Source organism: Merops nubicus, unplaced genomic scaffold (genome assembly GCF_000691845.1).
Source record: "Merops nubicus isolate BGI_N331 unplaced genomic scaffold, ASM69184v1 scaffold2858, whole genome shotgun sequence".
Lineage (NCBI taxonomy): Eukaryota > Metazoa > Chordata > Aves > Coraciiformes > Meropidae > Merops > Merops nubicus.
Window position 1 is genome coordinate 20,927 of NW_008624922.1, and position 14,264 is coordinate 35,190.

A 14,264-nucleotide genomic window follows, 5' to 3' on the forward strand; every position below is an offset into this window, starting at 1 on the left:
AGTCTAATTCATTGCTGCCATTATGTTAAACTCAGAAATTGTTCCCAGCTCACTTTTAGCTAGAAGTGTTCTGCTTCTAAGTCACACCGGAGAAGAGGTTTGCAAATCTAAGTTGTTTTTTTTTTCAAGTGGATCAGTCTGACATTCTGACAGAAATTTATATTCTCCAGCAAACCTCATTCATTGTGTTCATGGTATGGTAACTACAGTGGTTATACAACTACAGTTTTATTGACTTTTGCTGGCCATTTCCTTTGGTTACAACCATTTGAATGGAAAGATAACTGCTTATATTTTTTTCTTCGTTGTGTCATCAATTGTAAAGAGGTGAAAAAAAAAATAAAGACAAAAAAATGAAGAGGCACGTTCTGTAATTACTTTTTGGGTTTTTAAGTCTGGCTGAACGAGCCAGTGCCAGATCAAAGTGTGCCTTGTTTGCATTCTCACACAGCATGATAACTCGGCACAGACAGTCTGCCGCAAACACACGAGTTGCCCAACGGGGTGCTACAGAAGGCTTGGATTTATCCTCTTCACCCAAGGTGGTAAACATTGTATCATCATCCATCTCATCCTTCTTTTCACATTCTTCATCCTTCCCTCCTCCCAAGGGAGCAGCAGTGCTCATGTCTACAACAGAGAACAATTAAAAAAAATTAAAAAATAAAAATCACACTGTTACAATCTGCAGAAGACAGGTAAGGTCTTTCTTTCTACAGATTCAAATTGGACTAATTCTTCTTTTGAAACAACATTGGAAAAATGTCAAAAGGCATAAGAATGTAAGTAAAAAAATTTTTTTTCACCTCTATCCTGGGCTATATTACCCTTTATTTGGCTTAAATAACATGAAAAATTCTGTAACATTAATTCTCCATAGATACCAACTATACCTGAATCCCATATCTAAACTTGTCAGTTTTGAAAACATCCCTATTAAATTCCAAATAAAAGAGGGTAAGGAGATTATCAGGCTCAGAATCAAAGAATCGGATTGACTTTGAACTATGCAGCTCCTGTTTCAAGGAAAAGCTCAAGTGCATGTTAAAAACCAAAACAAAACTACAAAGTTCCATGCCAAGGGACAGATACGTAGCCAAGCAGGAAGTTTATGGCACCCACAAATGTGCTTAACATTCAAAAAACCCTTTCTCTAAATGTGGCCGTGAGACTTCATTTCAGAAAACACAATTCCCTCAGAGATCACATTAAAAAACAAACAAACCAACCAACAAAATCCAAACAGGGACAAAAAACAGCTCACCGAAGATGCAGATACACTTCTGTTCTTCAGAAATGTGAACATAAAATCAATAACAAGGTCTAAGTTAGCAAAATGCCAAGATACTGACAAGAATTATTCTGGCAATACTTAGAAGAGAACAAGAAGAAATTATGCAAGGGTAACTTACCCCAACTAAGGCATAGATTTTAGAAAGTCTAAACTGAAGCAGCTGAAGAGCCAAGACATTCAATAAAGAGAGAAAGAGACAACAGGAAATCAAACATGGACGATGCAGATTCACAAGAGTGTTTTGAGAAGGTATCCAGGACCTTATGTGGCTGATTTGTAAATAGCTGCTTAAAAAACAAGCAGATCTTGTTCATATGCCAGTCTGTTGGATCAAAGGAGTTCAAAATGAAGTTGGCAGCTTGAAATATACCTGAGAGAAATTTATTTAAATATGCTTCTCTCAGAAATTATTTAATCTACTAATAAATAAATAAGAAATTGAACAACCATGTTACAGACTTTAAAATCCATCCCACGTGAAGTAAGAAAAGGACATGCCAACTTCAAACTTGGGAAACAAGGTCTTTCTCACAGGGCAGATACATGGTAACTACATTGCGTAAGAAAATCCTTGGTAGCATTAATCATCAGCAAACATAAAGCTGGCACAATTTAGAAAGAGCTTCAGGATGAACTCACAATACGCCAATAAACAAGTATAAATGAGCAGAATCTGCGTCACAGCCATCCTACAAGCTGAAAACCAGGAATAAGGTCTCAAGAGGGCAAGATCTGTGCAAAGAAGTCTGCAAAGCTAAACAACGAGCAAAATTTTCATCACCATGGTAACCCACCATCACATCAGTAACAAAAAAAACTCAGAAAGCTTGAGCATATATAGCACTTCTTTCTGTATGGTCCTGATGTATGAAGGCTAAAAAAATATGTCTGCTTTCACTGAGATACTGAAATGTCAGAGTAATCATGCTGCTTCTCCACTGGAAATCCTACTTTAAGGGAGATAACTTTTAATCTTAAAAGCAATATTCTAAAACTTAACCTTGATAATTTCTTCTCTCGATGCAAGTTTTAATGCATTATAATCAAAGTTCTATACATGACATAAGCTACGACTCAGCTAGGATAAGACAAGCTCCAAACACAATTCTGCCAGAAGATGCCAATCCTAGAGGACACTGTTGTTTGTGTGAACACTATGGAACACTTACCACTGGAAGCTGCAAGAACATCCTTACAAAGCATTAGCCAGTGAGAAAGGTTTTCTACTGCCAGCGATGAAAGCATGTGTCCCAGGGTATCATGGATATCTGAGCACAACTTCCGATCAGTCTCCCGATCCAACATTCCAAAGAGGACACCTTCCAGGCCCGTCTCTGTTATATTAACCCCCTGGTGCCGGGAATGAGCGTCTCGGCGAGAACCAGCTCCTGGTGCAAAAGGATTATTGTCTGCAAAGTGATAACGAGAAATCTGTCTGAAATCGGAAACTCAGTTTTAGCATTTGGAACAACAGACTAGAATTGAACATGGTGTGTTTCTGTGTGTACAGTTCAGGCAATGATACACCAAGATGTTACTCAGTTTCTTCTGAATTAACACTAGAAAGATTTTAATACAGCTATTCACTTAATTTATTTTCTGCAAGGCAAAAACACCTCCTAGTATAACTTCCAAAAACAAACAAGCAAACATTCCTCCCCCCCTTTCTCTTCAGGGCACATACACCACAAATTTGTAAAAACCCCTAGTAGTACTAGACTCTGAAGCATCTTTCCAGAGGTAAGACTTAACTGGTGTGATTTAATACAAGTAAGCTCACTATTCTGTTTGTATGAAGAGTGTGCTGATCAACAGTGTTGAGCCGATTTTCAGAATAAAACGAAATATCTGAGAATCGAAGCAACCACAAAGCCCAAAGGTTTTGCAGTCGTTTCACTAACAGAGTATAACACAACCAGGTATCTCAAACAGCACACGACTAAGCCAATTTTCAAAAGAGCAAGACCTAAAATAACAGAAAAACTACAAAATGTTTCCACTGCATATACACCGTGTTGCCTAATTGATTGCCAGTCTTAATGGGGCAGATAAGTTTAAATCTGAACTTTAGAAACGTTAAACTGTAAGTGAAATTCAAGGGGTAAGCAGGGGTGTGGCCAGAATTTACTGGAGCTGGAAGAGACAGGTTATAGGGTTTTTCTTCTGTTGTTAGTTTGGGTTTTTTTCCCCTCCTCTCTGAAGGCAAACCATACATACACACACATAGGTGCAGTTAACGGCCACAAAAAGGCCCCATGAAAGAAATACTTACTGAGGCCACCGTTTTCTTTGTCTCCAGTATTTTTTGCTAAGCTCATGGCATATTCACATACTTCTGCAGCTTCCCTCTGAGCAAGCTGTCGTAAGCACGCGACTGCCGCCCGGCGAAGCAGCAAGTGGGAGCTGCATAAATGAACCTAAAAATCAGAATCGTTACAGGTGAGTGAACCCCTGCACCCTCATATCAATAAATCAGTGCTGCTAAGGACGCAGAGCATTCTACTTCTCAGTTATATGCCCATGTGAACTGCTGGGTACCAAGCTCTTCACAAGATCTTGAAAGTTCGGAAGTAAACGCTTTTTGTAATAGCGCAAAAATGAAAATAAAGCTGTCATATACAGACCTGACAGCTGTTCCCTCATTAAAGAGATAAGAGCTTAAATATTGGAACTACTGTGCCAGTGTAATTTAGATTAATTGTACTTTCCAATCTGTCACACTCTTTAGTACTACAAAACTTCACATTCTGCTATAGCTGTAAATCACGTTCTTTCCAACAAAAAGCTGTCATCAGGTGCACCACACATGACAGCTATCATAAAAACTTTTATTTCAAACTTGTAACAATTTATAGCACAAGGGTTTTTTAAATGCCTCTCAATAAGACAGCTTCAGATTTCTTTGCTAACCAGCGTTGGTTTCTAATTCCTTTTGAATCACCACAAGTACAAGCAAATATTTTTCTTATAGAAGAATTGTGCATGGTCCCTATTTTCCTGAGAGGAAGTAGCTGCACAGAGAACTGTATATTTTTCCACAGTGGAAGAGATGAACAGTGCTCTTTAAGAAACTCTGACTCTATTTACTCTGAGGAATTTGTTTCTAATAAACCAAATACACATTTGCTTTCTCAGTATTAGGTTATTATGTGGATGGAAATTGCTTTCCTAAATGAAAGAGTTTCATAGTTTATAAAGCACTTTAACAGTAGATCTTTATTCCACATATGAATATACAAGATTTTAGTCTTGGAAAAATAAAAAAGCAGACTTTAAAAGAACCTGTAAATATCACACTGAATTTGTTTTAATGGAACTAAAGCACAGCACATGTGGGGGATTTAATTAATGGAAAAAGTATTTTAAGTTACAAAACAAGCAACTATGAAGCCAATGCAGGAATTAAAAATGAAACTTGATTGTAGAACTGTATGGTTTAATTTTGATACCTGGCATTAATTCCATTCAAGTGAGTGAGAAAGCAATAAAGAGTTGACTAATGGGGCAGGAAAGATAGACCTGGCCTATGTATCTATGTATTTGCAGTATAAAAAATGCACAAAACAATTCAGAGAAAATAGAATTATGAAATTAAATATGACCTGGCAGTAAGGAATATGAGACAAGAGAAGGAAAATAACTTTATTTTTTAGTAGAGGAGCATAAAAAGGAACAGGAAAGAGACAGCAGAAAACCCTGGGCTAAGTTTTCAAAATAATCATTCCTGTATGTACTTCATTGTCTGCAATATCACCCACTGGTACTTACAGAGTACATGGCTATAGGGAGTGTTTGTAATGTTGTACATTGTCTTCAGACAGAAGGGCCTACCTCCTTTTGGGTACACTGCACCTCTTTCATGCTGAATTTTGTGAAAGGCCAAGTGAAAGATTCTGGGAACACACTGCACTCCCAGGAGTGCTGCAGAGTGGTGGCTGGGGGAAGCAAGGGTCAGTGCAGGGAAAAGGGAAGCATGCAGTAATGAGAGGATGCCCTAGAGGAAGTCCAGGTGGCAGACTAGGAAAAAGGTCCAGTGTTGATGTAAGTAGGATTGCACTCCTTCAGGTAACATGGGGCCGCGAGTTCCACAAAGAATGACACAACTTTGCAAAACATCCAACAGAGGTTAGGGATAAGCTTTCCAATTTTCTCAGTATTGGACTGCTAAAGATTTTTTTTTTTAAATTAATAATTAAAAAATCAAACCACACTACAATGACCACCCACACACACAACACTCTCCCTCCATAGTCATATTTGCTATGTTTTGGGTTCCAGCCTCTGCCTCACTTCCAGGCTTAAGCCAGGACTTGCTGACAGAATGCTAATGGAGGGAGAAAGCAACACTAAGAACAGCAGCACAAGAATTTGAACATCAGCATCTACTGTGCTGACAGAGATAAAATAAATCCAAAAATCTCCTATCTTTCCCCAACTCACTCATTTCCCTCTGTGCAAGCAATCAGCTGGAAGAAACAAGAGCGTTTCATCATCTTTTTACTCAGTCATATTACAGATAAGTGTTTGCTATCTTATGCTATCTAGGATGAAAGAGAATCAGACCCTATGGCTTCAATTTCAGCAGCATGCTGAAAAGATGTAAAATGGCTTGGGGACAGACTGCTACTGCATGCCAGTGTTTGCAAGTGGGACTTGCTTTTTTCATATAGGTATCCTTGACATCTTGCTAAGTACTCCTCCTGACCTCTGCCAGGCACACACATAAAACTTGGAGGAATACAAGGGATGCATTTTGTACTCACACAGAGACTGGGAACCAGACTGGACAGGTTGACGTGGCGTGGTGCAAACATGTGAAGCTGCTGAAGGCAGGATATGGCAGCTGCTTGAACAAGAGAGTCTGAATGGTCTTGTGTGATTGCACATCCCACCAAGCAGGACGAACGGATCGTTGAGATTGTAGCTCCGTTACCTGATGATGTAATACAATATCCTTAACACCACAAAATTTTTGTATGACAAATATAGGCCTTAAAACTTACAGAAACAAGAATTTTTAATCATTAAAGTTCATACATTAATATGCAACTTTTCTGAACTCCTACTGCAAAATAGTACTTACACAACTTCAACGAAACTATGGAGTGTTTCAGTATCTTTTTTAGCTCAGTTAAACAATATCCCGTCCAAATGAAATTTTGGATTAGTCAGAAATATTTGGCGAATGTCTTCCCAGGACAAAAACCAGTAAAATTATATGATTTTAAGTTCTGAAAATCTCTTTTGCTCTACACACATGGGCAACGTTTCATGCACCAAACCATTTCCTAAAATATCAGTTAACTATTAAGCTTGCATACATGTATGCAGGTGATTTTAGTCAGCTCCATTAGATGATTTGCGCTGCTCTTAATAGGACATGCATTCAAAAGAACAGCATTCAATGTGAAAAATAATTCTTAAAATACACAGCGGGAATAAATTCCATCAGGTTTAAAAAAAAAAAAAATCTTGAATCACAGAAAAACATAACCTGCAGAAGATATTCTACGTAAGTTGTTGTTTATTTAAAAAGTTAGTGATGCTCCAGATCAAAAGGTTTACACATAGCAAGCAGGTACTCAGATTCAATTAAACCATCTAGAAATTTTTTTTATAGCTAGAAATTTTGGAATCTTTTTCAGTTTAAGTCCAGTTATTTAGATTTAAAATTTCACTAGTGGCTCGCTCTCTGGCACTGCATCAACGACCACCATATAATTATTCCTAAAAATCACAGTTAGACAAAGTTACAAATCCATGGTTTTGCCATTTGAGACAATATTTCAGATTTAGTGTTTGGCCTGACAAGATCTTATTCTCTAGAGTAAGTTATGGTGGTCTGAGACTATCAAGAATGAATGGAAATGAGTTAAGAGTTCATAGTTTTATCAGTTGTGTCAGACTTAGGCTTTTGCCATCAGTTAAAAATAAAATCAACATGTGTTGAAAAAGCAGAAGAAAAACTTTGCCTCTTGCCCCACCTATACACAAAATTTACCATTAGCCAGAACACCAAACACCACTGTAACCTCTTTATAAGAATCTCAAATTGCAGTCAAAAAGGCCCCAAACAGTCATAAGTAGGATCAGCAGTGATTTTGCTTGCAGGATGGTAACGGAATTTGTCAACATCGCCCCATCGACCCTCCAATACCAATTTTTTTTTTTCCCCCCATGTTTAAGATTGCAACATCTTACATTTATACAAGTTAAATTCTCTTTTTTCTCTTCAGGTTCCCACTAACCTTGCAGCTCAGGCCCAACAGTAGTTATTATAGCTCCAAGACAGCGGCCTAAGCACTGATGTACTTCCGTGTGCGATGGTGGCACAGTTAAGAGCAGAGTAAGAACGAGAGAAAGTGTTGGCTCCACATAGCCACGGTACATGGGTCCACTAGAATCTACTATCAAGGCAAGTGAATGGAGAGACCAGGTCTATTAAAAAAAAAAAAAGGAATCTTTTTCAGTAATACATTTAGGAAATTTAAACAATTTTGTAAGCAGACTGAGCCTAGCTCTGTTTATCCTTGGTTAAACATGTCTAGTTAGCTACTCTGACTCCAGAAGTGTTTCAAAGGTCTCAACCTCAAGCACTCGCCTGGAAGTCTAAATACCTCTAGCATGCTCTTTGGCTATCAGCAGTTTTGGGGACAACAGAGATGAAGATGACAAATAATCTGAGCAAAAACTGATTAAGTACTTTGAGGAAGAAAAATGCAAACACAAACAACACACCCTCTTAAAAAGAAAAGGGAAAAAAAGGGGAGTAACTCTTAAGACAGGAGAAACATTCAGCTCTAAAAATGGATGTAGTGGACAATGGGCAGCTGACAAAGTCCTTAGTGTGGGATGCCTTTGATATTCTGTAGAAACCAATTTTCATAAGTGGAAATGCTCATATGCATTTTTAATTAGTTTTTTTATTAAAGATTGCAAAAGAAGAAATCCGTGCTCTTCATTGTCAGTGTACTACAGGATGAGGAGAAAAAACTGGTTAGAGATCAACCTACTTAAATTGCAAGATAAGTAAATAACAAAAGAGCAAAATAATTTACTGTAATTGTCAAAACAAGAAGCTGGTATGGGAAGTCTGACATTTCACAGAAAATAAATTCCCCTGAGAGAGCTGAAAGTATAAGCTATCTCCCCCATAATATCCTATTGAGGGTCAGACTAGACTTTTAAAGGTCCCTTCCAACCCAAACCATTCTATGATTGAAATCATCTTATTTCAGAATTTTCTTCCATTAAGTATGTGATGCAATTGTACTGAAAAGACTAAGTTAAAAGAATATTATAGTTACAAAGCTAGAATCTTAAGAGTAAGCTGGAAAACCTGCCTTTAAAACTGCTCCTTTTTTAATCCTCTCTGATGCAACCCAAAACCCATTAGCACCAGCAATCACGTAACTACTTCTACTGTCCTAACTACACGGCAGCACATTACAGCTTGTCCTTTCATCACTGTAAATTTCCATTACTCTTATTCCCATACAGCTTCTGTGTATCCACACTGATCTCGTGAGGGATGAGGCTTAAAGCTTAGCTTTTCAAAGTGGCTTCATGTTGTACTCTCACAAAAGCTGGGAAGAGACTTTTTACAAGGGCTTGTAGTGATAGGACAAGGTACTGGGTTCAAACTGGAAGAGGGTAGATTTTTTCTAATCTAAGAAATCAGGAAGAAATTCTTCACTGTGAGGGTGGTGAGACACTGGAACAGGTTGCCCAGGGAAGTTGTGGATGCTCCATCACTGCATGTGTTCAAGACCAGACTGGATGGGGCTTTGAGCAACACAGTCCAGTAGAAGGTGTTCCTGCCCATGGCAGGGGGGGTGGGACCAGATGATCTTTAATGTTCCTTCCAACCCAAAACCATTCTACGAGTCTATGATATGCAGCAACACCAAAGGCGTTGTTCTTTCAGTAACATATTTAGACCCCTTTTTACCCTACCAGCAACTTAGCAGTCAAGTTGTCCTTTTTTGAGACTCCACGTCTATAGTCCATGGTGGATAGAAACCTCTTTGCCTTGTTTTGGACTGGACTCCTAGTTGTTCTTCTGTCCCCTAATGGCAGTTTAGTTTGCAATAGATTTTTGTCATCATAATAGAACCCCCCAAGATGAGGTACCACCATACTTCGTTGCCAGTATTATATATACAGAAGTTACTTGGCAAAGAAAACTGCTGCTCACCACCTGAGACTCCAGTAACTGATCACGTTCACCATTAGCTAGTTACTAAAATCTGTAGTTTAAGCAGCTAAGGTACAACTAAAACTCTTTGATCTACAGTCACAGTCAGTTAGGAATATGCACACAGTGAATTACTCTGGCTCAGCTGACAAGCCAACACTTGTCAGTCTGCATTAACGTGACTACTTGCAACTGCCTCCCTAACTGGTTACACTTTAATTGCAGGATATATTTGAGATTCTGTACTGTAAGAGTTTATTCACATGCTTTCTTCACACTCCTTGGCACATGGCAGAACCGTAAGATTAGGCTTACACGTGACAACCTCTATTAATGAACACCTGAACTGGTAATTAAATTTTTCATTTTAATCCTGAACATTTCAGGTAATTTTATGGTGATTATGCTTTTTACCTGGACTTCAGGAGAGGTTCCATCTTGTGCCAAAGCCAAGAGAATGCTGACACTAGTTTTCAGATGCTGTCCAGAACCTATTCCACCAACATACCGATGGAGACAGCCCAGAGCCAAAGAATGGCCTGTTCTTGACACAACATCTCGAGCAGATTTTAACCTATGAGTGTTTAAATAAAAAGGAAATCATGTGATTCTCTAAGTTTGTAACAAAGAACCCTTCAAGTACCATAACTGCAAATGACTAGCAGAATTTTGCAGGCTACCTTACAAGATCCTGAGAAAACTTAATAACAAAAACAAAGTACTTCATCTATATTGCTATCAGACTGGATTACATATCAGACAACTGAGGAAAAAGAAAAATTATTTTAATAGTTATTTTCTTTCTTCCTGGCCAGAACTTAACATTTTAAATGAAGAAGAATCTTAAAAGTGAAAGAATATAGGAAAAGCATCTAGTTTACCTGTGTTTCAATCAGATTAATTTAATAATCAGAAAAGTCATTGCTAGACCACTGCATTGAAAAGGAACCAAGAATGGAAAAATGACAACACATATTGAGAAATAACAAAGACATTCACAGCTACATCTTCCATTGCAAGGTCAACCAAGTAACTAACTGAATAACTTTTTAATGCAGCTGTTTTCTTCTACAACCAAGCTGTATGACTTTTCCAATAAAGCTTTTTTTTAATATTGTTTTATTAATGAAACTAAACCAGAATGAATAGTATTCTGAATGACCTAGTGATATGAAGCTGTGACTTGTTCAGTATTTTCCACAATACTTCTGTTTCTGAATGCACATCACACATTTAACTTTTTTTTAATTAAAACCTTTCCAGGGAGTGGGGAAAAGACAGGAAATAAGGATTAATAATTAGAAGATTTTTTTTTCCCCTCCCCAGTTGTCTGTACATGAGAGGCAAGCATGCTCTTAACCAACAGTGAACAAAAGTAAATGCAAATGTCAAATATTAAAAAAAAAAAAATACTTGACAGTATCAAATACTTGACTGCCTACCATTAACAACTTGGATCCTAGATAAGGAGCCAAGGAAATAGCCCCAGTAATAGAAATTCAAATAAAAACAGTAAAGATGATGTACTTTATGACAAGATGAGATGATAGCAAAAAATGAATTACCCAGATGTAGGAGAGCTGGACTGAGGCTATGTGCATGTAAGCCTGAATAGCCATGAACATGGGCTTCAGCCCTGAGGCAGGTGCATTCTAAGTCACAGACAGGCTGATGGCTTAAATTTAAGCCAAAAGTCGGGAAACGTTGTCTTGCTATATCTACCTGATATATTTCTAAAGACCTGAGATTAACAAGTGAATATGGAAAAATATGATGGGCTAGTAGATAAGTTAAATCAATACGTAAAGAAGATGTTTTCATGAAACAGAACCACCACCACACAATTCATATTACAGTCACAATTAGCATAAGCTGCATTTATCTATCTGAAGTAGTTTAGTCACTCTCCAAGTAACCCATGAAAAACTATTCATTGGTATCATTTCACATTCCAAGTAGTTTAACAGCTCAACTTCTATTCCTGGAAGAATCAAATCAAATAAATGAAACTAAGTTAAACTATATTTTTATTTCATTTTCTGAATCAAAACGAACTTACTTATCAAAACTGTATTGAGCCATTCTAGCAATGAAAGAGGCTTCTCCGACCACTTGAGCCATTCTGCCAAGAGCTTCACCTGCTGCACATCTCAAAATAGGGTTAGGATTATCCAGGGCACCCATTACCAGTGTCAGAGCAGATTTGCGGACTTCTTCTGGGCCCAGCGTGCTTTTATTCTCAGCTAAACCCTACATGAAAAACACATTGAAAAGCAGGGGAGAAAGGGAAGATATCAAAGCAATTTTACTATATCCAAGATCTTCAATTTAAAATCATACTTTTTTTTTTGTTTATATATGTGGTCATTTATCCTAAAATACACTGGTTGAAAATATTTAAAAATCAGTATCAACAATATACTCAGTCTTATATTTGCCAACATTCTACCTATTTCACATACAGGAAGACTTGTTGCACCAGTCTTTTTTTATCAAATGCATTACAGTGCCACAAGCACCCTGCTGCTACTAAATCTGAGCTAGTTTTAACTTCAACACCTCTTTCTGTCAGTCAGGAAAACCATAGCTCAGTTATGTTTCTGCAAGAATCACTTAAATCAAAGACTTTTCAGGTACATGTAAATTTTTTTTTTTTCTTATCTTTGCAAACGTTTATACAGCCTGTTACAAGAACATTCTACAAAACAGTAACACTGAACATTGCTTCTGCAGCTTCTTTGGTTCCCATATTTCATTTATTGTACATAACATTTCTCCATAACTTTCAAGAAGTATTTTACTTTGGGAAAAAAAATTAAACACATGTGAAGTATAAACACTGCCTGTATTGCAGAGGAAGAAGTTGATGGCTCTACTACAGCTTCTTATTTTCTGTTTTGAAATCTCACTTCAGCTCAATTTTGACAATTCTTTGACCATTTGGCATGATACAGGAAATTCCAGGCATCTGTCTCAGAATCTACTTTTCAACTTGTAGCAACATGTTTCACATTTCTAAGAACAAAGCAAGGAAGAGAGGTGCTGTTTTGCCAAAATATTTTGTCCATCAACCAAGGATGTTGAGCCCCAGTAACAATTAGATTAAACTAGGCAGACACTAGACAGATTGCAAGGCAAAAAGTCAGGTAAGTTTCTACTCATTCAATCCTTAATTAAAGGCTAGCACCTCTATGAGGGTGGCTTCATCAGCACACAGTACTTAGTTGCTCTGCTCTGAAGATGAACAAGCATGACAATGACAGATAGTGTCTGACAGACTCATGAATTGGCAACTATATAAAACAGCATCAGGAAAAAAAAATAGAAATGCTCTAAGAAATTTGACTAGTAGAAAGAAAATCCTACACTTTAAGACATTGTTCGAGAAAGCCTTGAGCAATGCAAGTCACTAAAACCGAGTATTTCTCAGGAATATTATTTGTAACTTGCTGTCTAACTTCCCAACTTCACAGCATGAGGCTGGATTTCCAAGTGTAGATAGAGAACACAGAGCTGTGACTGAAGTCAGTGGGACTGGACATAAGCATCTAGAATTCAATGCATTAGGCAGTCTTAAGAAGAAAAAATAAAGACATCCAAAATGGAAACCTGAGAATCCTTGGGTTTATTTCGATGAGCTGCACAATACGATATGAGGGGGTTTTTAAGTATATATGACAAAATATTTAAATCCATAAGTACAGTGGAAATAAAACTACAGAATTCAAAAAGAAAAAAAGTCTATAGGACGCCCACTTCATGAGTCTCATCTGTTCTCTGTACTGATACCTTGTACAGTGGACATGACCTCACACTTGTATCTAAAAAAAATAAATTAATTTTTGTATTTTCAAACTTTGGAATGTTTAAGTGGTAACTTTAGTAACATTCTTCTACCAGCCCTTTGTATCAAATTCAAACTGGTGAATCAAAACTGCTGAACTTTGGCATCCATTACAAGCTTATGAGTTTTACCTTCAAGGCACTAAGGACAGCAGTAAAGATATTAAGCTGCACAGCTTGCTGGCGAACACCTTTAGCCTGCTTGACACACTCAGCAAAGTGATCCAACATCTGCAATCTAAAACAAAGCATGTAAGTGAAGTTATATTCTTTCAAAATACAAACTAAAATACCGTTGGTAAAAAGACGCACACACAACAAAAAGGTCTTTTTAACTTCAGTCTCAGAAATTATGCTTCAGGGGCTACAAGAGGCATTCACTTTCATTAGAAAGGGTAAAGTTATTCAGAAATGTCCCTTGGCTAGTTTTTTTAACTCATCCAGAAATCTTTACTATTCCTTTTGAAGAAAACATCACCGAGAGGATGTGAGTCTTCAGATACATTTGGTTGTATAATCAGGAAGCTACAAGGACAAAAATGGAAAAACACTGTCTCTGCACCACCATTCATAATAGTGTTACTCTCCATATTCCTATTGTCATTCCTATTGTTTTCCCCATTTAGCTTCCATTTTCCCTCCCATTTAACCATGCCAGAAAGCGTTACTAGGATGAGGAGCACTCCCTAGAAGATATCAAGAACAGGAGCACAATGAATAATCTACATTCTGAACTACCTGGCAGTTCCCCAGCCAAATCTCTCCACAGCTAATAACAGATAGAGATCAAGCTGAATTGCTGCAAGCTGGCCTCAAGTCTATTCTGTGCTTGCTGCAAAATAAGATTGACTGCTAGGAAGAAATTGTTCCCATCGGGATTGCACTGCAGAATAATGTTACTTTGAAATGCGTCTCAGAGCTGCTTTTGCT

General features: G+C 37.6%; 1 protein-coding gene across 1 annotated transcript in view; it reads right to left on the reverse strand.

The window, feature by feature from the left end:
• The window catches only part of HEATR5B (HEAT repeat containing 5B), a gene marked incomplete at its 3' end in the record, with an annotated part of 50,399 nt that overhangs the window by 19,261 nt on the left and 16,874 nt on the right, over positions 1 to 14,264 (reverse strand). Inside the window, exons 16-23 of the mRNA XM_008945483.1 lie at positions 13,467 to 13,572; positions 11,551 to 11,741; positions 9,906 to 10,065; positions 7,543 to 7,732; positions 6,058 to 6,227; positions 3,567 to 3,711; positions 2,464 to 2,703; positions 379 to 630 (exon numbers count right to left, since the gene is read on the reverse strand). Of these exons, the coding sequence (XP_008943731.1) occupies positions 379 to 630; positions 2,464 to 2,703; positions 3,567 to 3,711; positions 6,058 to 6,227; positions 7,543 to 7,732; positions 9,906 to 10,065; positions 11,551 to 11,741; positions 13,467 to 13,572 (1,454 nt within the window). The remainder of the gene's footprint in view (positions 1 to 378; positions 631 to 2,463; positions 2,704 to 3,566; positions 3,712 to 6,057; positions 6,228 to 7,542; positions 7,733 to 9,905; positions 10,066 to 11,550; positions 11,742 to 13,466; positions 13,573 to 14,264) is intronic.